Here is a 24,238-nt window from a genome sequence, read left to right as displayed (position 1 = left end):
AGCCTGGAAACAAACTCCCCCTCCCATTGTTTTTACATGTCTAGTAGTGTTGAGATCTATATCAACAACGATGGACAAACCACCACCACCACGCGGAGTTTCTCCCATCAGTTCCTCTCCACTTCGCTATTCCATGAAACACCCAATCAGGTCAGGGCTGCCACCTCTTTTCATGCTGTTAAAAGACACGTTTGTGGGGTACGTTTTGCGCAACAAATTAGAATATCAATCGTGCCAAGTGATGCGATGCACTTTGAGGCTGACCCAAAAGGTATTCCTTCCTTCCATTTTATTATAAAAAGTAAAGTTCTCCTGGGCTCCCTGGAAGCCGAGGGGTCTGGTTCAAGCCAAGTCACGTGACACACACCGTGATGCCATCCCTACAGGCTGTGACCCGTTCCCTGCAGTGCCCCCGGGGAAAGGGGCAGCCCCCCACGTCCTGAGAGTGCTCAGATTTTTCCTTCTTTAAACTGAAACTCTGAAGCTGCCCACCACCTATCTTCCTTCCTTCCTTCCTTTCCTTCCTTCCTTCCCATGAACATGCATTATTTCTACCAAGACCACCCCTCCCTGCCCCAAAGCTTTGCCAAATGTTGCCCTGGAACTGGCCTGGCACGGTGGCCTCTTCTCCAGGCTGAGCCAAAGACTGCCGGGCCCTCCCTCTCCACCCGGCGCACGGGGGGAGGCGGCTGTGCTTCAGGGGCTTTCCAGAAAAAAGCTCAGAGGGAATCCGGCCACACGATGGCCATAGGTAGCAGAGCTGCTCTGGGGCTCCGGTGTGCGTCACCCGCTGTTGGAGGACGTGTGGGGGGCAGTGGAGGGAGACTTCCGCCGCTGCGTAGGGGTCCACAGAGAGCGCTCTGAGCCCTGGGAGGTGCCATAGACCCGGGGCAGGGCCCGGTGCTGGTGCTGCTGCCAGATGGCTTGGCTCACGAGGCCGGGCAGTGCATGCAGGGTGAACCCCAGCGTGTCAATTTTGCCCTCCAACGCACTGATGCGCTTCTCCAGGTCTTCATTGCGCTCCTGCAGTTCGGACACCATGTCATACATGATGTTCTGGGTCTGCTGAGGAAGAGAAACAAGGTTACCTGGACACAGATGGACTACGGCTAGACTACTGCATTGCTTTCTTTGTGGGGCTCCCCTTATGAGCATACAGAATCTCAGGGGACGGGGGGAAGAGGGGCAGGAGCAGCTCACATCAACCCCTGTGGGAGAATCCCTCTGTGGCGACCCAGTGACTTAGACATGGGAGCCTGGGGGAGGCCTCCCCAACATCAGAACTCGGGGGAATGGGGGGCAGAAACCTCCTCCTGCCTTTCTGGCTGCCTCACAAACCTTGGATAGATCCACCAGCATGTTGGCCTGGTCGCTCAGCTTCCTTTGCTCCATCTTCACGCTTCTTAACCTGGAATGCAAAATTCGGGCTCACCCTCCTCTTCCTCGTCACCAGGACTTAGCAGAAAACCAGGTGGGGGGAGGGAGGGAGGGAGGGAGGGAGGGAGGAGCAGCAGACCAACCCACCCAGTCCTCAGGTTCAGAAGCTGCCCTGGGAGGGGAGGCCCCCTCTCTTCTCTCTGGGGAGGGCAGTGGGGAGAGGCCCCTCCCCCCAGCTGTCTTTCTGCTTTCCTTCAATTCTCCAACATTTCCGTCCCCCTTGGGGTCCTTCCCCCAATCCCCTTCCCAGGCCACAGAACCTGTGGAGTTTCTACCTACGCAGCCCGAACTTCTGGGTCGTGCAGGCAGACGACGGAAGCATCGCTGGGTTAGGAAAAGGGCTCTGCCACAGAGTGCCCACCACGCTGCCCACGAGCCCACCTTTAAGGGGCAGAATCGCCCACTGCAGCTTCCGCCTCTGGAGGACAGCCACAGGGGTAGCGGTGTCCACCGTGACCCCAGCTGACCACTCAGAAACACCCTCGCCCCTCCCAGGTCCCCAGGCCCATCAGAGGTTCACCCAGGGGGATTAGGTCACGTGGCAGAAAGTGCCAAGGGGAAAGGAGCCGCTCGGCCCTGCCATCCATGCCCATTTGGTGCAGGGTCGGCAGTCCTGAGGCCGAGCGCTGTGCTGGGTGGCAGAGCCTGGCGCTCCTGGTGAGGTCAAGGTCTGCCAAGGCCACAGCCCTGAGCCCCGGAGGGATTCCCTGCCCACTCCTCCGCCCCTCCAGCCAAGTTGAGCCTCACCACCCAGCTGGCCCTGCCCTCCCACTGGCACCAAAAGGCTTCTCCCGAAAGCAGCCTTTCCTTCACAGCCATGAGGACTGGAAACTTAGCATGAGGGTCTACTCCTCTGCTGGGCACGTTTCCACTTAAAGTCAATCAGAATAGAGCTGGAAGGGACCTTGGAGGTCTTCTAGTCCAACCCCCTGCTCAAGCAGGAAACCCTCTACCACTCCAGGCAAGTGGTTGTCCAGCCTCTTCTTGGAAACCTCCCGTGATGGAGCCCCCACAACTTCTGGAGGGAAGCAAGATGGACGCAAAGGCTCGGACTCAGCCCTCCAGAAGCCATACAGGCAGCAGCTCCCAATTTGGGGGAACCGCCCCCCATTTCTGGACCAGGCCAGGCAGGGCGGGGCTCCCAACACCTGCCTTGAACTTGGGGGGGGGGGGAATGGGCATCGGATACACCAAATCCCACCCGCCCTTTAGAGGCCTGGAGCATACAGGGGGTGATGTGGGGGCCCCTCCCGGATCAATGGGGGGGTGGCAGAGAAGGGGGGAGGCAGGGGGAGGCGCAGGAAGCAGGTAAACAGGTGGACTTACTGATGGATGGCTTGGAGGAACTTACGCTGGTGTTTCCGCACCTTGGCGTGGTCGAGCTTTTTCACCAGCTTGGTGTGTTTGTAGATGAGCCACGTTTCCCTGAGCACGTTGGCTGCTGAGTTTTTCACCTGGGGAGGGTGGGGGGGGCAACAGGTGAGAAGGGAAAGCCCCCCTCCCCCCCGATGAGCAAGGGAAGAGAATAAAAAGGACCCCCACCCATGCATGTCTTCCCCAGGGAGGGGGCTCCAAAGTCTTGGGGGGGGGCTCCCTTCCCATGGGATCCCAGGAGGGGATCTTTTTGGAGACCCCCCTTAAAAGCAGAAGCAGGGAGTGGCAATGGGGGCCAACACTCTCCCCCCCAAGAGACAGGCCAAAGGGGTCTCCCAGGAGCAGTGGGGAGGGAAGTCCGGCTTTTGAGCTTTGAGTGACCCCAAGGAAAGGCCGAGCAGTGGGGCGCCCACGTTTGCAGACGGGCCCCACTGTCCCAAAGTTGGGAGGGATGAAGAAGATCCCAGTGGATCTCTCCCAGGGGAGAAAGGACTTCAGAGGGGTAAATGCAGCTCGGGCTGGGCGAGGGAAAATCTCTGCAGCTGGACAGAGGAGGAGACCCCCCCTCCCCCTCCTCAGGGTCTCACCCGCTTTGTTAATTGTGTGTCCATCATGAAGTTGTGTACGTGTTTCTCAGCTTTGGTGAGTTCTAGTTTCCGGGCCACCACGGCAACCACAAGCGCTGTGCACCCTGCGCCCTGAAAGACAACCGAGGGGGAGAGTAGAGTCACCCTCCCCACGGAGAGAGGCAGGCCCACCCCCCACCCCCCTCCTGGCTTTCTGGTTCCCTGGAGGGCCGGGTGGGTTGAGCCACCTGCCCTCTCCTTTCGGCTTCTCCATCTCAGAAGTTTCAAGAATTTCTAAAATTCCTTGCAGGGAAAAATCCAGCAGGTCAGGGACATAAAGCAGAATCCAGCCGAGGTGAGAGGCGTTTGGAAAGCTCTCTTAGCCCAAGAAGTCCTCCACGTACGACCACATTTGAGCCCAACATTTCGGCTGCTAAGCGAGACCGTCATTCAATGAGTTTTGCCCTGTTTTACAACCTTTCTTGCCACAGATGTTAAATGAATCACTGCAGTTGTTAAGTGAGCCACACAGTGGTTAAGTGAATCTGGCCTCCCCATTGACTCGGCTCAGGTTTACAAAAGGGGATCACGTGACCCCCGGGAATCTGCGACCGTCATAAATAGGAGTCAGTTGTCAAATGCCTGAATTTTGATCACATGACATTGCAACGGTTGTAAGTGTGAAAAATGACCATAAGTCGCTTCTTTCAGTGATGTAACTTCGAACGGTCACTAAATGAATGGCCGTAAGTCAAGGTCCATCTGCCGGGGGGAGAGGGGGGCAGCCAAAAAAATATCTATTGGAGGAAATCTAGTGCCCTCCCTTCCCCCCCTCTTTACAGGACCCTCCGAGCCTCTTTGGGGTGAAATTCTTAGGGGGGAAACAGGCTGGGGATGAGGGGCTGCAGAGTGCCGAATGCCCCATTTCAAAGCGCAGGTGGAACAATCAAGAGTTCTGAAAAACACCTGAGAAACAAACTTTGGCTGTCCAGATGATGATGATCCTCTTATTTCTCTCTCTCTCTCTCTCTCTCTCTCACACACACACACACACACTTGTGTACCAAAATTTACTGCTCTTTGCAGAACCGGCCTTGGTGTCTTTCTCAGGGTCAGGAGGCGTCTTGTAAAAAGGAGCCTTTTTAAAAACCGGTCCCAGCTGGGAAGTCTGGGTTGGCCTAGATGGCCTTTTAGGGACCCATCCGATCCAGGACCTCCTTACCATGATCCCGGTGAGCAAGCAGACCCCTTTCCCGCAGTAGGTGTGGGGGACCATGTCCCCGTAGCCGATGGAGAGGAAGGTGATGGAGATCAGCCACATGGCGCCCAGGAAGTTGCTGGTCACGTCCTGCTTGTCGTGGTACCTGCGGGAGGGAAAGGGGGGGGGAAGTGGTCCGGCCTCAGCAGACAGGACCCCACTGCTGCCCCTGCCTGCTGTAGGTCGCCCCCTGGGTGCAAGTCTTCGCCTCAGCCTATCATCTGGCCACGCTGGCCGGGCATCATGGGTGCTGGAGTCCAACCCAGTCGCAGGCCCAGATCTTCAAGTGACAGAGTTGGAAGGGACCTTGGAGGTCTTCTAGTCCAACTCCCTGCTCGGCTGGGGGACCCTCTGCCATTTCAGACAAGCGGCTGTCCAGCCTCTTCTTAAAAGCCTCCAGTGTTGGAGCACCCACAACTTCTGGTGGCAAGCAGTTCCACTGATAAATTGTTCTCACTGTCAAGAAATTTCTCCTTAGTTCTAGGTTGCTTCTCTCCTTGACTAGTTTCCACCCATTGCTTCTTGTCCTGCCTCCTGGTGCCTTGGAGAATAGACTGACCCCCTCTTCTTTGGGGCAGCCCCTGAGATATTGGAAGATTGCAATCATGTCTCCCCTAGTCCTTCTCTTCACTAGACATACCCAGTTCCAGCAACGGTTCTTTGTAACCTCCAGCCCCCCCCAATCATCTCTGCTGCTCTTCTCTATTGATTGATTGATTGATTGATTGGTTCGATTTATATGCCGCCCTTCTCTGGAGATTCAGGGCGGCTTACAATGCGTTAAGCAACAAACTTCATACTTTTTGTATATACCTGCTTAGTAGGGCTTTCGCCCCCCCCCCAAAAGTGGTGTTCTTTTTTATACAAAGTCAGCTTATTGCCCCCACAATCTGGGTCCTCTACACCGTTTCTAGAGCAGGGATGTCAAACTCCATTTCCTTGGGGGCCACACCAGGGTTGCGTTTGAGCTTTGGGGGGCCAGGGTGGGCGTGGCCAGCTCACCACTCATGTCAGGGGCGCAGGTGGTGGGCTGAGCCCTCTGCCAGAGAAAACCGGCTCCCGAGATCCGTTTTCAGCTGCAACGGCCTCCTGCAACCATCTGCCACCGAAAACGGAGCTCGGGAAGGCTGCACGCGACTTTCCCGAGCTCCGTTTTCACCGGCAGGGGCACCGCGGGCTCTTTCCAGATCTAAGCACCCCGCAGGCAGGATCCCTGAGTTCTAGAGTCTCAAGGTCTTTTTTTTACATCGTGGCGACCAAACCAGGACGCCCCGTTCCGCCTCTGGTGTCATCCACGCAATACGAAGCGCCACTAACCCTTCAGGGGACATTGAGAGACAAGGAACCTTCTGGAGGAGCTTCCTGGCCTTCGCCCAGCCTGCTGGCACCCCCGGCGCACCTTTGCGGGCAGGGGGGCTCCCCCCGGCCTCCCCTGCAGGGCGAGGGGGAGGGCTCCTACCTCTCGCAGACGCGCACCGTCCAGGCGGCGATGATCCAGGAGGAGATGCTGAAGACCAGCAGGACGGTGCCGGGGCAGATGGTCATGAGGGTCTTCATGACGAAGCGGGTGTTGAAGTTGATCTTGTTCAGGGCGCCGATGCTGCGCGAAGAGGCGTCGGTGAAGAGCTTGCTGTGCAGCAGCATCACCCGCCCGATCAGGTAGAGGCGCAGGAACATGGGGATGGAGAGCGTGATGTCCACGTCCGTGCTGGCCTCCGAGGTGGCGTAGGTGAAGGCCAGCCGGGTGGTCCAGGTGAAGAAGTACTGGCCGGGGATGGGGTGGATGGCGCAGACCAGCAGCTCCAGGGCGATGAAGAAGATGCGCTCGTAGGTCATGGCGATGCGCCAGTCGTCCGCCCCGTTGTCCACCATGAAGAGCTGGACGGGGCACAGAGGGCGGTCAGCGGGGGCTCTGCCCGGCTCTGGGGTCAGCAGCCTCTGTCATATGCCCCCAACTCTGACCCTGCTCTGACTCACAAGGGCTGTACAAATAGTCCTCGACTTACAACACTTCACTCAGTGACCACTGGAAGCTACATTGGCGCTGGAAAAAGTGACTTATGAGAGTTCTTCACTCTTACGACGGCTCTTCTCACACGATCCAAATTCGGACTTTTAGCAACTGGCTTGCATTTATGACAGTCGCAGCATCCCTGGGTTATGTGATCCCCTTTTGCGACCTTCTGAGGAGCCAAGTCAAGGGGGGAGCCGGATTCACTTAACGACCCTGTGACTAATTTAACAACGGCAGTGATTCCTTAACAAATGTGGTGAGAAAGGTGGTAAAATGGGACAAAGCTCACGGAACAACCGTCTCTCTTCGAAGCAGAAACGTTGTGGTTGCAAGCCGAGGAGCAGAAGTGACCAATGCAATCCCTGCAAAGCCGGCCAGGGCCAGAGGGGGCAGGCTGAGCCAGGACGACACGCTGACCGAATGACCCCCTGCAGCCTCTCGGTTGCCCCGAGGGAGCCCAACGGGAGAACCTGCTTTGTTTTAAGAGGCGAGGCCGCCTCTCCTGCTTACGGTGCCAGGAAATCCACCCGCAGCAGCCTCCCCGGGCATCGGCCCACCACAGAGCCCAGCGGTGCTTCAGTGCCCGCCTGGCAGCCATGCGGGCCAAGAGCTTTGAAGGAGGCCCCTGGGCAGCCCTGCTGGACCCTCCGCCTCTTCCTGGGCCAGCCTCCCGCCATCCCTTCCCGCCACCCCATAGCCGGGCAGGCCCTGGAGCACAGCCCTCTGGCCGTCCTTGGGACCGACCCCAGGGGGCCTGCTGGCAACGCCTCTCTCCTCCTCCTCCTCCTCCTCCCGCAAGGGCATTGGGGACGGCAGCCCCTCGGCGCCTCACCTGGATCTCCCGGGCGTGGTACATGATGATGAGCCCCAGCAGGATGGCGGTGGAGAGGCTGATGAGGCATTTCAGGGCAAAGGAGTAGGACGAGTCCTGGCAGGAGAGAGAGAGAGAGAGAGAATGAGACGGAGGGGGGAGGGAGGGAGGGAGGGAGTCAGGCAGGAAAGAGGCAAACCTGCCACGCATCCTCCCCATCCTGTGGACTGCCACAAATTTGTGGGTGGGTGGGTGGGATGAAGCCAAGCCAATATCCTGGCAGTCGGGTTGAGTTGAGCCATTCTGGTGGGTGGCAGCCCCCAATGGCATCCTGCCCTAAAAGGAAGGAGGAAGCAGCAAGGGGGTAGAGGGAGGGGAGATGACAGGGGCAGAGGGACCAGAGATGCCAGCCCAGAACAGAGCCTGGCAGATCCAGCCATCGAATACCATTGGATATTTGCTAAGGGACCAGGGTGGGTGGGGGGGACTCGGGAGAAGGGGAAATCACTGGGTTTAGAGAGAAATATTCTGATCTGGCTTTGCTTAACCACTTGGCATTAGTTCAAGTATACTTTTTGCTGCCAATGGAGTCGAGGGTCTTTCTTTCCTAAATGCCCAAGCTGGGACAAGCCTGACAGACCCTCTCCACTAAGAGGAAGTGGGGAGTATAGAACCATGAAATTGGAACGGAATCCAAAGATCATCTAGTCCAACCCCAAACAGAGTGCAAGCAAGCCAATTCAACCGTCCTCTCTTTCAAATCTTTTTTTTTAATTATTGTTTTATTGCTAAATTTATACGCCTTCAGAGATGGGGATGACTTAACTAAGGATTACGTTCCTGGCTCACTCTTGGTCTGTCTCCCAGGGTTGAATACAAATTGGCCTCCCCTCCCCCACTGCTTAAGGTCCATGGGTGGGAGAGAATTCAGTGCAGTCACTCATGGGTGGGGGGGCATATTTTGACCAAGACATGCCAAACCGACGGGTGCTGTCAATCAAGGCTGCTGGGTTATGTTAAAACGTGGATTAGCAAAGCCAGGATGGGCCTGGAGGCCTTGTGGGGAGGACCTTCGGAGGAGAAAGCATGAGGGAGGGAGGGGGGGGGTGTGGGGAGGCCATGGGTTTGAGTGAGGATGGCTGGGAGCTACAGAAAGAGGCAGTGAGGAATCCCTCCAGCAGGAAAAGTGCCAGTTCAGTTATGGGCGAAAGGGTAGAACCTGCGCCAAGGGGCAGGAAGGGGTGTGTGGGGGGAGCTTCAAATAGAGATTGGAGCCCCCAGGCTGGGGGGATCATTGTGGGTTTTGTCACCAGAGACCGATGGGAATGGCAGGCACGAATCTGGGGGAAATGGCGTTCTGGGGGGAGGCGATTTGGGGAGGCCCCTCCAACGCTGTCCTTCTGGACCTCAGCAACCCTCTCGCGGAAAGCTCAGCGAGGTGAGAGGGTGGGCACCAGAATTCGGACTCCAGGCCTTACCTTGGAGTAAATGCCCCAGGACAGCTCGGTTTCCGTCACCATCACCACGATGCCGAACATGCCGAAGATGAGGGCGTAGTCGCTCAGCCGCTTGCGCTTCTCAAAGAGTGCCCGCCGATGCCCCAGCCGGTGCCCGACGTTCTGGTTCCTCTTCTGGGGCTGGGCGGACCCCCCGGCTCCCTCCTCCACCCTTCCGTCCAGCTGGGGGTCCGAGCCCTTGCCACGCTCGGCCTTGGAGACGACCACCTCCAGGTCGGAGTCAGGGAAGGTCTGCAGGGGCTGCGTCTCGGTGTCCAGCTCGCGGAGGTGGCGGGGAGAGATGCCCAAGCGGCCCAGTGGCCCGATGGCCCCCCCGTTGTGCCTGCAGCTGTTCATGGCTATCTCGGTGAAGGGGCTGCACTCGCCGGCCGTGTGCCTGGACCCCGCATGGCTCAGGGGGAGGCAATTCGCGTTTACCTGGGGAGGGGGAGGCAGGAGGAGAAAGACCTCATCAGCGCCCCATGTCAGCAGCGAAGGAGACCCCTGAAACATTTCAGCCGCCAGCTGGACGCAGAGAGAGCCCAACCAAATACAGGCAGTCCTTGACTTACAACACAGCCAAGCACAAAATTTCTGTTGCTAATTTCATGACCTTTCTCGCCCCTCGTTGTTAACTTAGCAACACGGTTGTTAAGTGAATCTGGTTTCCCCATTGCTTGTCAGGAGGTCGCAAATGGGGATCATGTGACCCCCCCCCGGGAGTCTGTGACTGTCATAAATACGAGTCAGTGGCCAAGCAGTTGAATTTGGATCATGTGACCCCCTGAGACACGGAGACCGTCATAAATTCATACCGGTTGCCAAGCACCCAAATGTTGATCATGTGACCAGAGGGATCCTGCAAAGGTCGTGAGTGAGAAAAACGGACGTAAGTCACTTTTTTCAGTGCCGTTGCAACTTTGGCCACTAAACAGCCTCCTCTCCTTACCAGCCTAGCAATCGAAGCCGTGGCTGCCAACCAGCCCACAGGGCCACTCTCTCTGCCAAGGTTCCCCCCACCCCGGGCACAACAGCCGACTGCAGGAGCCTCCCCCTCCTGGCACAGGAGGAAGCCATGCCAGGGGCCTCCCACCTCTGAGAGGTGGCCCACAGGGCTTCCAAATGCCCCAACTGACCCACAGAACTGCTACCAGCCAATGTGCCAGCCCCGAGCTGCACAGATTCGCTACCTGGGTGCCAGCAGGACCTGGTCCAAAAAAGAGAAGGTGGCAGCCATGCTGGTGGGATCCAGGCTGTTCTGGGTGCAGATAACTTGGCACCAAGTTGATTTTGTTGGTTCTTAGCCTGCATGTCTACATTTATTCTACATTTCAGCAGGTATGTCTGTCACCAGCCAGTGGTACGGAGAACCGCATGGAGAAAAGCTCCCTCTCGGAGGAAGGCGGGGCCAGTCACTCCTGGAAACTGCCAGAACACCCCCACCCCCACCCCCCCCAAGGATATATCTGAGCTCCAGGCGACTTTGCCCACCAAACCCAGTCTGCCCTTTGCCTTGCCCGCATTGTACCCAGCTCCCCAAAACTGCCAGTGAGCCCAACATGGCACCCCCTTTCCCCCCTCCTGTTCCACAAATCTCCCTTGGCCCTCCTGGGTGGGATCTATGTGCCACCTGAGCCTGGCACCCGTTGTGCCAGGCAGCACCTCCCTGCCCACCCCCACAATTGGGGGCCTTGTTCCATTTGCCCTCCTGGCAATGTTTCCCTGGTTGTGCCTCCAGAAGGCTCAACGCTTTGGCACCCAGGCTGTCCTGCCAGGGAACCCAACTCCACCGCTGGCTTTGAAGGTGTTTGGGCTGCCCAAAAGGCAGAGGGGGGGGGGCAGGAGACAGCCGGAATTCAGCTGGAATGCAAAACAAACCAAGATGCTATAACGACCCTGCCCTCCCACCCACCCCCACCCATTTAATTAGCCTTTCCCTTCTTTTGCAAAAAGGTGTCCCAGATTCATGAAGACCCTTTGAAGGTCTAAAAATCTCCGGAGGGGCCCATGCAGACTTACTGGCAAAACCTGAACCCAGAGCCTCCTGTGAGCAAACAATGGCAGCCAAAGAACAAAGGCCCCTCTCTCCGTCTCACTTTAGCGGGGGTCACACAGACTCCAGGTGAATAATGCACAGGGATCGTCTTCATGCAATAGCAACAGCGCTTAGACTTATATACCGCTTCACAGTGCTTTACAGCCCTCTCTAAGCGGTTTACAGAGTCAGCCTGTTGCCCCCAACAATCTGGGTCCTCACTGAGTCAACCTTGAGCTGCTCAGGATCGAACTGCTGGCAGTGAGCAGTGAGTTAGCCTGCAGTGCTGCATTCTGACCACTGTGCCATCATGGCTCCTAATGCAATCAGGTTGCTCAAACCAGGAAGCAGATTAAGGCTCCCCACAATTGCCCCACACCTCCTCCACCCTCCGAAGGGGTGGCCTCGAAGGAGATGGGGAAGATCAGCTACCAAAGGGAGAAGCACAACATGTAACTGAGGCTTATGCAGAAGGTACGGAAAAGGCATCCCGGGCAGAGATCTTCCTAACTCACAGGATGGGGGGGGGGGAAGGATGGTCAGACAGGGGAGATTTTGCCACTGCAGCCCCTTAATACAGGTAGCTTCGTCTTCTGGTGTCGACTTCCTTGTCTCCCTCATGGGACAGACACCCACCCGGCACCCCTGGCTGTGCTCTGCCCCTCCCCTTCTTATGTGCCTGTGGATTACGGTGGGGGGGGGAGGTGGGGGGGTGCCCACCTGAGACTTTGCATATACTTGTCCCCACTGGATGGGTGACCAGCGAAGATAGATAGATAGATAGATAGATAGATAGATAGATAGATAGATAGATAGATAGATAGATAGATAGGAAGGAAGGAAGGAAGGAAGGAAGGAAGGAAGGAAGGAAGGAAGGAAGGAAGGAAGGAAGGAAGGAGAAAGTTAAAACTGGGCTGTCAGAGAGTGGAAAAATATGGGCCTCCAGACAGGGCAATGATCAGCCAGGGAAACCCCCACCTCTCCCGGCCATGGTCTGAAATGGTTTTCTGTGTGAGGAGGGGTTGGGCCAGGAGACTTCCAAGGTCCCCTCCAAGTCTGTTCTTCTCTTCTTGCCAGGGGCTGCTCCAGGACACTGGGGTGGAAAGGATGGTAACCGGGAGGAATGGAAGAAGAACCCCCCCTCTACCAGCAAAGGGCCCGCCGTGCCAGCCAGGCCCGTGGGAAGGGGGCTGCAGGGGGGGGCACCTAGTCTGGGCACCAGGGAATCCAAGTAGGCATTCAGCTGGTGCCAGTCCCCCGCATTGGAAAGGAAGGGGGAGGGGCTGAGGGTGCCCCACATACACAGCCCCCAAAACTTCTGACCTTTCCCTCCACAACACTGGAGCTTGTAGGGGAGGGGGGGAGGGGAGAACTTGCCTTGACCTCCCACCCCACCTGGCTGCTGCTACAGATGTTGAGGAGGGTCTTGGGGTGGATTCTTCAATTGGCGATGGCTGTGCCAAAGAAGCGGGCAGGTGTGGCGCTAATGGAGCAGAGGAAATTGGGAGGGTAGACCCCCCCCCCAGGGCAAAGGCCTTCTTTGACTTAAAGGGGGAGGGGGAGAATTGAATCTAAAGACCAGAAAGGATTCCCCCTCCCTCCCCTCAGAGGGGAGGTCCCAGGACAGTCCTAGCTGGGGAGGGGGGCAGCGCTGATGAGAAGGCGCCCTCTTTGGGACCAAGGGGGTCTCTGCCCCCCACCTGCCCATCCCAGGGGCAGTCCTGGGCACCCCCCTCTTGGCAAGGGCTGTGAAAGGGGGCAGCTCACTCTGGCCACCACTGGCTTCAACCGGCTCTCCACACACCACGATGGCTGGGAATGCTGGACATTGTAGTCTGCCAGGCCAGGGAGGATGATCACTTCCTAAAATGCGCCAGTGAGGCCTCAAGGCTGCCTCTTCTGCAGCCAGAATGCCAGAAGCGTCTCTGTGCCCTGAATCTCCTGGAGGAGAGGAAGCGGCCCCCGGCCTGACCCTCACCCCCGCCCCCCATATTCCACCGCCCTGGAGACCTGGGCAAAGCAGGGCAAAGGGGGAGACCAGGGGTCATGCTGGGCAGAGGGTCCGGCTATCCTTGTGCCCAGCTCAGGGGGGGCTTTGAAGAGGCCAAACCCAACCGCCAATTTGGGGGCACGGGAGAAGCCCCCTTTGGGCTGGTTAGCAACCCAAACCTGGGGACTACAATTCCCACCATCCAGAGCTATGACCACAACTGGTTGGGGATGATGGGGTCATAACTATTGCACTTGGGAGTCCTGACTGGGGACAAGCTGTTCCCCCCCAATTGCAACAGGGCAGCCCTGCAAAAAATCTGCAATAGCCAAGCAGTGGCACAATTCAGCTCCAGGGTCCTTCAGGCAGAATACTCAAAATGCAGCCCCCCCCACAGCTGACCCAGCCCCCGTGCAAAGTTTGGATCGGGCACCGGTGGGGCAGAGGAGCCTGGAAGGCAGAGAAGAGGGTCCCTGGGCAGCCTGAGGGGGAGACAAGGCAGGCCGACCCCCCTCCTCACTTTTCCACTTCCAAGGGCATCTTGACCTCCCCCTCCCCAGCAGCAGCGGAATTCACTCCGGGCACTCAAGGGAAACAGGCTCTTCTCTGCCTCAGGGTCGGACTGTGCCAGGGAAGGGAGCTCCAGGCTGGCTCAGGGCTCCCTGAGCTGTGGGTCCCCAGGAGGGCATTCAGCTGGTCCAGCAGGGAAGCCGATGGAGGCAAGGCCTGGGGAGCTTTCACACCCAGCAGCCATCAATCAGCTATGGGGGGGTGGAAAGGGAGGGGGCCCTTCAGGCCCACTTTGATCCGCCTTCGGGGCTCTTCCCATCAGCCGCCTTAGTCGGGGGGGGCCTCCTTGTCCAAGGGCAGTCTACCTCGGGGCTCGGCGGCGGCGGCGGCACGCATTCCCAAAGCTTCCCATCGGCCCCTGAGCCCCGCAGCCTCGGCAGCCCCGGGTCCAGCGCGGGGGGAGGGGGGCGGGGGCGGCCCAGCGGCTCCCACCTTGTCTGCCGAGGTCCGGACGACGCAGCCCCGGGCCCGCAGTCTCCCCCCCGCCCCCCCCGCCAAGCAGCTCTCCGGGCTCTGCGGCGGCTGCGGAGGCTGCCCCGGGCGGGCCTCCCCCCAGGAGCTCACCTGCTGGGCGCGGCGGGGCGGGCGGGGGCCGGGGGGCCAGCTGGCGGGGGGCGGTCCGAGCGGGAGGGGCCCTCCGCAGAGCGCCTGCAGCGACAGGTAGACCAGGTGGCCGGGCGCGGGGCGGGCCGGGGCGGGCCGGGGGCGGGCGGCCAGCCGGAGCCCGCCGGGGGGCTTCTGGTCCGGCGCGGCGGGCTGGGCGCTGCGGGCGCGGGGACGCGCGGGCGGCGGCGGCGGGAGGAGGGCGACGGCGGGCGCTCGCCACGGCATCCCCGGCCTCGCTGCGCCCCGCCCGCCCGCCCGCCCGGCCCGTCGCTCCGGAGGCGCCGCTGGAGTCCGGCCGGTCGGTCGGTCGGCGGCAGCGCTTCGGATTGGCGACGCCTCCCGCCCCGCCCCCTCCCGCCACGGGACCCGCGCCCGCCGCAGCCCCCCCCCCGAGCGAGTCCCGCGAAGGGCTGGGCCGGCCCGGGGCTCTCAGGCGGCGGCTCTGGGGGAGGGGGGGGGGCGCCAGCGGTGCGAAGGAGGGAGCCCGAGACCCCCCCCCGCTGAGAGCGGCCCCGTTGCAAGGAGGAGCTGGCCAGGAGGGGGGTCTGCAGGGGCAGGAATGCCTAAAGGACCCCCCCCGACAGCTGTTCTTCTCCCTTGGCCTCAGGGGGCTTCTGGCCTTTTCCTTCCCCCCCAGGGAAGCTCTGGCAGGACACTGCAGAAGAGGGACAAAGACCCTCGGGACCCTCCCCCCCTCGGCCTGAATCGCCCAGTGTTGGCTTTCAGCGGCTCCCCTTCCACTCTGGTGTGGAGGGAGGGAGTGGAGCTTCCCCCACTCAGATGCTCTTGGAGGGTGGGGCCCCCTGGTCGTCCCCTCCCTTTGCTGCTCCCTTGGGGTGGCCCTGTTGCCCCCCCCCTTGTAAGGTCCAGAGCCCAACCAGAGCTAGGGAGGGGCAGGACCCACCTGGAGTAGCAGTCCAGGCTGCAGCAGGTCAAGTTGTCTGTCATTTAGGCTTCCCAACCCTGAGCTGCATTTACCCATTTGAAGCCCTTTCTCCCTGGGCAGGGATCCACTGGGATCTGTTCTGATTCCTTCCGACTTTGGCCCTGGACAGTGGGGCTTCCTCTGCAAACGCGGGTGCCCCGCTGCTCGGCCCTCCCTGGGGGTCGCTCAGGGAGGCTGAAACGCAGGGCTGCCCCTTCCCCTGCTGCTCTCCTTGGAGACCCCCTTTGCCTGCCTCTGGTGGCGCCCCCTGTTGTTCCCCTCTGCTCCTTCTTTTGAGCTTGGGAACCACCCAGGAGGGCCACTCCAGCTAAGATTGCCCCAAAGCCTCAGCCTGTGGGCCTCCCTCCCACAAACGGAATTCCTCCTTTTGGCTACAGCCTCCCATCCCCACGCTCAGCAACAGATAATAGTGCCAACACCTGAAGCCCAGGGCAGGAATAGGAAGCGAAACCCTCTTTCAATATTTGCATGAATTTCACCGAAGGCAAACAGTAGTGGCTTAACGCAATTCACAAGGAAGCCCATGTACCCCCAAATACCAGATAAAGCCAATAATGTTAGTGACAAAACCTCAAACAAAACCAGGGTGTGACTTGGCCTGCATGCACCCTCAAGAAGACGAGCTAATAAAAAAAAGAGACACGTCTGAATGCCAGTCTACGCCCCCAACCATCCCAGTTTTGAATTGTGTCTCTTGATGTTAACAATTTCTACATACGCCCTGGCATTCTTCGGAAAAAAGGCAGTCCTAGGGACTGGCGTGTGGCTGTCTGCCATGACCACCACAATGCTGTAAAACTCTAAATGAACCGCACAACAGCAGAAGAGCAGGTTAGCTGAGGGCTTGCCACTGGAAATGCCTTTGGTGTCCACAGGAGTATCCTGGGAACAGGCAGCTGTGCCCAGCCTGCCCCAAAGGAGGTTTAGTCTTTGGAAGGGAGGTCAAAGGGAGGAAGGGGCAGCCTTGGGAGGACGCCCCATCCTGGATGACCAGCTGACCCTTCCTGTTCCTGGCAGGAGATGGAAGAACCAATTCCAGCTGAAAGTTTTTTTTAAAAAACACTTTCCAAGAGCAGTTGGGACTGGAATTCAGATGCACAGGACATGTCCCATGCTTTGGAGGCTAGATCCTGCCTTGGACAATGGGGTGGACTGGATGACCTCTTGATGTCCATAAGTGCCCATGTAGCCCTTTATAGCTGCCTCCCAGCTGAAGCAAAGGGGTTCTCAGGGAGCAGCGGCTAGCTTTCCTTCTATCTGGCTGGGGGGGGGGCAAGGGGGCTTACCTGCTCAACTCCAGTCATAGGGGACCGGTCTGGAGGGGCTCAACCTACAGTTGGCCCACCGTGGAGAGAAGCCGGGCCAGCCCGTTGCCTTCCTTGGTTCTGGGAGCCATTGGCTTCAGCATCCACCTGGAAGGGAAGGAGGAGGGGGTGGGAGAGAAGAAAGCACCTGTCAGTCACCAAAAATGAGGGAGCTCACGATCTGTGTGGAGGAGGAGAGGAAGATCAGGGAAATGCTGATGCCCCCCCCCAATTGCCACAAACTGGAATCAGACACATCATAGAGATGTATTTCAAGGCACTCTCTATTACACAGAGAAGGACCAACAATGATAAGGACACCCCCACCCCTTTCCTGGCCAAAATCTGCTGAAAAATAGAATCACAGAATGAAAGAATTGGAAGGGACGTTAGAGGTCCCTTCTAGTCAAAATGAAATGCAATGGTGAAAAAACAAAGGTTCCACGTTTAGGCAAGAGAAACCAAATGCACAGGTACAGTATAGGTGGTACCTGTCCCCATGGGAGCAATTGTGAGAGGCATCTTGGATCGTGGATAAGCACTTAAATAGGAGCCAGCCGTGTGCCGCAGTTGCCAAAAAAGCCAACGCAATCCTAGGCTGCCTAAACAGAGGGATAGAAGCAAGAGCACGTGAAGGGTTAATACCACTTTATAAGGCCTCGGAAAGGCCACACTTGGAATTCTGCATCCAGTTTTAGTTGCCATTAAAGATGTGGAGACTCTAGAAAAAGTGCAGAGAAGGGCAACAAAGATGGATTAGGAGACTGGAGGATAAAACGTAGGAAGAACGGTTGCTGGAACTGTCTGTCTAGTCTAGTCTGATGAAGAGAAGGACCAGGGGAGACAGGATAGCAGTCTTCCAATATCTCAGGGGCTGCCCCAAAGAAGAGGGAGAGTCAACCCATTCTCCAAAGCACCTGATGAGGGCAGGAGAAGAAGCAACGGGTGGAAACTCATCAAGGAGAGAAGCAACCTAAAACTAAGGAGAAATTTTTTCCCAGTGAGAACAATTAACCAGTGGAACTGAAGTTGCCTCCAGAAATTGTGGGGGCTCCAACAATGGAGGCTTTTAAGAAGAGATTGGACAGCCACCTGTCTGAAATGGTATAGGATCTCCTGCCTGAGCAGGGGGCTGGACTAGAAGACCTCCATGGTCCCTTCCAACTCTCTTATTCTTAGTCCAACACCAACACCCCGCAGGAGCCCCTGTACAATTTGAGACAAATGGCTGTCCAGTCTCTTCCAGTGGTGGAGCCCCCACAGCTTCTGGTGGCAAGCTGTTCCAGTGGTTGATTGTTCTCACTGTTAAAAAAACCTCTCCTTAGTTCTAGGTTGCTTCTCTCCTTCCTCAGTTTCCATCCGTTGCTTCTTGCCCTGCCTTGTAAGGGAAGGGCTTGCACTGCCTCTCATTCTTGCAACCCCCTTCTCCCCCCCCCCAGGTACTTCCTGCAGGAGAAAAGGCGACTTTGGTTTGATGGGTGGAGGAGACCGAAGGGGGCAGCAGGTAAGAAAGAGGCTGCAACCTCAGCTCAGCTCTGGAAGAAAGGAGAGAAAAGGCAGTAAAGAAAAGAACGGGAAGGAAGAGAGCAGCTCGGTGGCTTTGAGCAACATCCAAGCACCGAAGGGGGCCAGAAGCTCAGTGAGACTTGGGGGCCTCAGATCTTGGAGAGAAAGAGAGTTTCAAACAAAGGGGAGACACAGATGGCTGCTGAAAAAAAGGGGGGCTGTTTCACTGAGTATTACGGGAGATAAAGCAGGCAGCTGACGAAGCCCCTTACTACACAAAACCTTTGCAAGAACAGTTGGCACCCAAAACATTGGTAGCAGACAAGGATCAGCCGGTCTACAGGTGGTCCTCGACTTACGACCACAATTGAGCCCACAATTTCTCTTGCTAAGCAAGACAGCTTTGCCCCATTTTATGCCCTTCCTTGCCCCTGTTGTTAAGTGAATCACTGCCATTGGTAAGTTAGTAACACTGTTATTAGGGGAATCTGGCTCCCCCACTGACTTTTTAACAGATTAACAGACTTCGAAGGGACCCTGTAGGTCATCTAGTCCAACCCCCTGCCCAAGCAGGACACCCGACACCCTTTCTGACTTTGTTTGTCAGGAGGTTGCAAAAGGGGATCATGGGAACACCCCACTCCCCCCACCCCCCCGGACGCTGCGACCGTCACAAACGTGAACCGGTTGCCAAGTGTCTGGATTTTGATCAGGTGACCATGGTTGTAAGTGTGGAAAAACAGCCATAAATCATTGGAACCTTGAGCCGTCACTAAACAAATGGTTGTAAGTCAGGGACTAACTGAAGAAACAGAGAGAGATTTCGCCTTGAAGGAGGGCTTTGGAAAGAGCTTCCTCTGCCTGCCAGAAGTAATGCAGAGCTGCCACTAGGAGTGGGAGCCAATCGGAATGAAGCAGTTCCGTGGCACGCAGAGCACAAGACTGGAAAACGGCCGGTGCTGTCCTTGCGCCAGAGGTCAACCAGCGACTGCTCAGTGCAGGGGTAAAGGGGGAATCTGCCGGAAATACAGAAGAGAGTCCCCAGCAAACTGTTTGTGCAAGCTCATTCAATTCAATTCAGATTAGAGCTGGAAGGGCCCTTGGAGGTCTTCTAGTCCAGCCTTCTGCTCAAGCAGGAAACTCTACACTACAGCATCCCAGACCAATGGCTGCCCAGTCTCTTCTTCAAAACCTCCAGGGACGGAGCATCCACAACCTCTGGAGGCAACTTCTGTTCCTCTGGTGAATCGTCCTCCCTGTTAGGAAGTTTCTCCTTAATTGTCCCAAAGGTCCTTTTTTCAGGAGGCAACTGGACTTTCTTGTTTTTTCTTTGGAAGACGTTTCGCTTCTCACCCAAGAAGCTTCTTCAGCTCTGGCAGGATGGTGGGGAACGGAAGGATTTATATTCCTTGCAGACAGCTGGTCGCGTGCATCCTTTTAGAGGGTCCCTGAAGCACTTGGAGGTTTACCTGTGTCCTCGAGATCACCTGAGTGGTGCAAATGGTTCCTGTGGTCTGTAATTTTTCCTCTGGAAATCCATTCCTCCTCCCACACCATGCAAAGAGTGTTCATCCCAAATAGTGTGGCTAAAAGTCTGGAGAGATTCTCAGTCCTTCAGGTCACGGTTGTCCCAAAGGTGCTATTGCCCCACGAAATGTCTTCAAAAGAAAAAACCAGAAAGTCCCGTTGCCTCCTGAAAAAGCCCCTTTGGGACAACCGTGACCTGGAGGACTGAGAATCTCTCCAGACTTTATCCATGATTCCAGGTTGCTCCTCTCCTCGATTAGTTCCCATCCATTGTTTCTTGTCTTGCTTTCTGGCAGCCCCACACATACTGGAATCCTGCTCCCATGTTCCCCCTAGTCCAGTGATGGCTAACCATTTTGCCATCGCGTGCCAAAAGCGGGGGGAGCATGGGGGGCACATGCCCGTGCATGCCGACATCCATGATTCTATGTGCCCCCCCACACACGTGTGCGCGACCCCCCCCAAGCTCCCCCTGCTTTTGGCATGTGATGGCACAGTGGGCCCGGTAGACCCGTTTTTCACTCTCCCCAGGCTCTAGAAACTTTCTAGGAGCCTGGGGAGGGCAAAAACAGCATTCCCCCCCCCCCGGAGGCCCTCCGGAGGCTGGAAATGGCCTGCTTGCTGACTGGTGGGCCCAGAAGGCCTGAAAATCAGTGTGCCGGAGCTGAGCTCATGTGCCCACCAATATGGCTCTGCGTGCCACTGATATGGCTCCACATGCCATCTGTGGCACGCGTGCCATAGGTTTGCCATCACGGCCCTAGTCTTTCTTTCCTCTAGAGCAGCCATCCTCAGTTCCTGCAATAGTTCTTTCTATGTTTTGGTCTCCAGGTCTTTCATTACTTTAGTTGCTCTTCTCTGCACTTTTTCCAAAGTCTCAACTTCTTTTTTGTAGTGCGGTGACCAAAACTAGATGCAGCATTCTAGTTGTGGCCTTATTGAGGATTTTATCAAGCGGTTTCCGTGATTTTGATTCTCTGCCTCTGTTCATGCAACCAAGGATTGTATTCACTTTTTGGCTACTGTCGCCCACGGTTGGCTCACGGTTAAGTGATCGTCTACTAGGACTCCAAGGTCCCTCTCACAGCTCCTGTTTTTGTTTTTTTTTTTTTTTTTTGCAAAAGTTTTACAATTACATTTTCACCCCTTTTTTTCACCCCCCCACCTCCCTCCCCAAACTTCCCGTCCTCCCTAGCCCTCCCTAACCCTCCCCCCCAGACTTCCCTATTATATACTCATAACTAATAATACTGATATATATACCTGAACCCATCCCTCCCCCTATATAATTTTCCCTCTTTATCTCTTTACATTAAAATATTTCTAATACATTGTTTTCAAATAAAAGCTATTTGGTACTTTCTAGTTTGGTATTTGTTCTGAACATATTCTATCCACCTTTTCCATTCCCATTCATAAGTCTCTTGTGAACAATCTTTTAAATATGCTGAAATCTTCGCCATCTCTGCAAAACTGGCCACAGCTCCTGTTTTTGTGCCAGGCTTTGACTTATCTGTCCTTGTACCCTTGGTTTTTCCTGCCTAAGTAGAAACTATTAAGGTAAAGCATTTTAAATTGTTTTGTTTAAAAGGAGCACGGCAGCACATGATGTATATAAAGAACGGGACAATGAAAAGAAACAGGCCCCCATCCAATGTGCATGGGAAAATCTTATCAATGCAATTACACAGTGGCTTCTACTGCATGTATGAACCAGAGTGTGAATATGAGCAGCATTACAGAGATAACTCAAACCCATGTTTCTCAATCTTGGCTGTGTGAAGATGTGTAGACTTCAACTCCCAGAATTCCCCAGCCAGCTGTGCAAAGAATCAGAAATGTACAAAGGAGAAAAGAAAAAAGGCATGAATGCTGCAGAACCTGCCTCTGAAGGCAACACAAGGACCCACAACCAGATCAAAGGAGAGACAGGGCCACAGGAAAATGCCACAGCCAGGTTTCTTCAGACAGATCCCCCTCAAGTGCCCGGAACAGGATGGGCGACAGAAGATAACCCTTCCAAAAGTGGATTAAATCTCTCGTGGCTCCAACAGATGGGGAAAACAAAACAAAACAAAACAAAGTTGGCAATGTCACTTTGAAGCTACCCGCAACTGTGTTAAGGCGCAAAGCAAATTCTCCTCCTGCAAAGTTGCTAACTTTGCTGGGAGCAGAATTGCAGCCAAGGAGGCTTTGCAGAAGGAAATAGGTTTTCAAGGCGTGTGGTCTGTAGTTATTGGTTTTGGAGTCTCACCAGCGCGGCTGCTTTGGCACCGACCAGGCGCTTAAAAGCGGGTGAGACACTCGCTGCGGTATAAATAGGATCGTCACCACAAAAACTTGGGTGGTGCAGCTGTTAAAACCTCACCACAGCCTTCCAGAGAATGGACGGGGGGGGGGAGAACCTTCAGTGGGCAGGAAATGGGAGTTCCTGGAAATCTAGTATAGAGGCAGACTTCAATGTACGACACGGTTGTGCCCCAAATTTATATTGCTAAGCGAGACAGTTGTTAAGTGAGCTTTGCTCCATTTGATGACCTTTCTTGCCACCGTTGTTAAATGAATCACTGGAATTGTTTAGTAATGCAGCTGTAAAGTGAATCTGGCTTCCCCATTGATGAGCTTGTCAGGTGGCAGAGGGGGTCATCGCGTGGCCCCCAAGACACAGCAACCGTCATAAATACGAGCCAGTTGCCAAGGGTCCAAGGGTGGCTCAGGGGACCTTGGGGGTGCTACCACGGTCGTAAGTGTGAAAAACAGTCACAAGTCTCTTTTTCATTGCCATTATAATTTTGAATGGTCATTAAATGAGTCATTGGAAATCCAAGGACTACCTGCATTGCATTGGGGCCACCACTGACGTGCAAAGCTCAGAGAAGCGAGGGAGAAAATCCCAGAATGGGGTGCCTCCCTTGTGCTGGGCTCCTGGTCCCAGGACTGCTCACAAGACCCTTCACTGGCTCAGGGCTCAGGGCAGGAATCTCAGGGGAGGGGGTTGCATCAAGGCCCGGGTGGCTTTTACTTTTCAGTGGTTGTGTTGGATGGGGGGGTGCAGGGAGGGAGGGGCTTACAAATGAGAATCCAAGTCTTGGAAGAGCTGCCTGGCCGACAGCAACAGAGATGACGGCAGGAGCTCAGTTCTGCTTAGGGACCTTCTCTCAGCTGCCTTGTTTTCTTACAAAGATCATCACCTGCAGGAAAATAGCCAGGCTCTGAGGGTACCAAAGATCCCCCCTCCAGGCCAACCCTCAGCCGCAAACCTTCTAATCTAATCCAGTCTAACGAAAAGAAGGACTTGGGATGACAGGATAGCAGTCTTTCAGCGTTCGAAAGGCTCCACCTGGTCTCCAAAGCACCAGAAGGCAAGACAGGAAACCATGGATGGGAACGAATCAAGGAGAGATGCAACCTGGAATGAAGGAGAAACTTCCTCACACCGAGGACAATTAAAACGGTGAGATCGCTTCCTTCCCTCCAGAAGTTGGGGGTTCTCCATCAATGGACCTTTTCCAAAGAAGAGACTGAACAAAGATATTAAAAATATTATTTATGGTAGACCTGTAGGAAAATGGGTGGAGATGGGTTAGGCTACTGATTGTTTAGTTTAGGAAAAGGGATGTTATGTTTAGATATAAATATACGTAAAAGATTTGAATTAGGAGATATATGTATGGGGGTGGAGGAAATGGGTAGATTATGAGTTGAATAAATGTCAAATTAGGATTTATTATATAGTTTTATAGCTGAACAATGTTAGAAAGAAATGGTTAGCATGTGGGGGGTGGTGTAAAAGGATGGTAAAGTATTATATAATTTGATATCAATTTGGATTTTACTTTTGGGGAAGCCATGGGGGGTGGGGAGGGTGAGGGGGAGTTAGGGAGGAGGAGGGGAAAAAAGGGGGGAAAATCTGTATTTGAAAAACTTTCAATAAAAAAAAAAAGAAGAGACTGAACAACTCCTTGTCTGGAATGGGAGAGGACTTTCTGCTTGAGCACAGGTGGCCTCCAAGGTCCCTTCCGTTATTCGGGTCCCCTAAGTGAAGGACTCCCTGTACCCAAACCCTCCGCATCCCCCTCCCCAAGGCCTGGGAAAATGTTCCGCCTTCACTCACAGAAGCCCCTCCCCCTCATGGTTCCTCATCCTGCCAGTCTTCCACGCGTGCTTCAGAGAAGGGACCCACCACCAGGGTGTGAAGGGGAACGAACGTCTGCAGCAATCCAAGGCAGGAGAGGGGAGGGACGTTTAGGAGCACGTGTGCACATGCACGCACGTGGGAACACACACACACACACACACACACGTTTCCTGCTTGGCCAGCCCCTTGTTCCATCAGGTTTCAACCGTTTGACTCACCTCCCCCCATGAAGAGCCCAGGAGAGGCCTCCGCGGCTCTTCCACAGGCAGATTAAGCAGCCAAGGGGCATCTCGGAGCCTCTCCTGCCAGATCTGAAGACGGTCATCTTGTTCCACCACCCTGGGCCCTGGGATGCAATGTAGGGGAGGCTGGCAGGGGAGGTTCTTGGCTGCCCTTCTCGGAGCCTTTGCCGGTCCTTCAAGCTCCCTTTTTCACACACCTGCTTGACAAGGGCACCAACAACCCTGAGCCAAGGAATTGCACAACCGGGAGGGCAAAGAGGACGTTTGACAAGACAGGCGGTCAATGGTTCACAGCTGAGAATAAGGAAGTCCTTGGGTTAGGCAGCTCTGCCAAGGCCACTGCCAGGAAGGCCACGTACACCTGGCTGGAAAGTCACAAAAATACTCCCCCCCCAGTCTAGATGAGTCAGAGAGAGAG

At 55.8% G+C, this 24,238-nt stretch overlaps 1 protein-coding gene across 5 annotated transcripts in view; it reads right to left on the bottom strand.

The window, feature by feature from the left end:
* Positions 1 to 273: 273 nt before the first annotated feature.
* KCNN1 (potassium calcium-activated channel subfamily N member 1) overlaps positions 274 to 24,238 on the bottom strand; it is a 29,246-nt gene continuing 5,281 nt past the window's right edge. Inside the window, exons 2-10 of one of the 5 annotated variants that reach the window (XR_004592661.3) lie at positions 16,390 to 16,515; positions 8,939 to 9,394; positions 7,482 to 7,577; positions 6,095 to 6,513; positions 4,600 to 4,741; positions 3,399 to 3,509; positions 2,789 to 2,891; positions 1,339 to 1,408; positions 274 to 1,065 (exon numbers count right to left, since the gene is read on the bottom strand). Coding sequence is in view for 3 of the 5 variants with exons in the window: in XM_034425864.2 (XP_034281755.1) it covers positions 784 to 1,065; positions 1,339 to 1,408; positions 2,764 to 2,891; positions 3,399 to 3,509; positions 4,600 to 4,741; positions 6,095 to 6,513; positions 7,482 to 7,577; positions 8,939 to 9,394; positions 16,390 to 16,407 (1,722 nt within the window). In the remaining 2 variants the exon portion in view is untranslated. Of the gene's footprint in view, positions 1,066 to 1,338; positions 1,409 to 2,763; positions 2,892 to 3,398; positions 3,510 to 4,599; positions 4,742 to 6,094; positions 6,514 to 7,481; positions 7,578 to 8,938; positions 9,395 to 14,115; positions 14,213 to 16,389; positions 16,516 to 24,238 lie in introns of those variants that run through there. The other 4 variants (XR_015734123.1, XM_034425864.2, XM_034425865.2 and 1 more) reach the window with 4 other exon arrangements.

Source organism: Pantherophis guttatus, chromosome 1 (genome assembly GCF_059756535.1).
Source record: "Pantherophis guttatus breed Tessera chromosome 1, ASM5975653v1, whole genome shotgun sequence".
Lineage (NCBI taxonomy): Eukaryota > Metazoa > Chordata > Lepidosauria > Squamata > Colubridae > Pantherophis > Pantherophis guttatus.
Note: the sequence above shows the minus strand (reverse complement) of the source record. Positions and strands in the feature narration are given on the sequence as shown.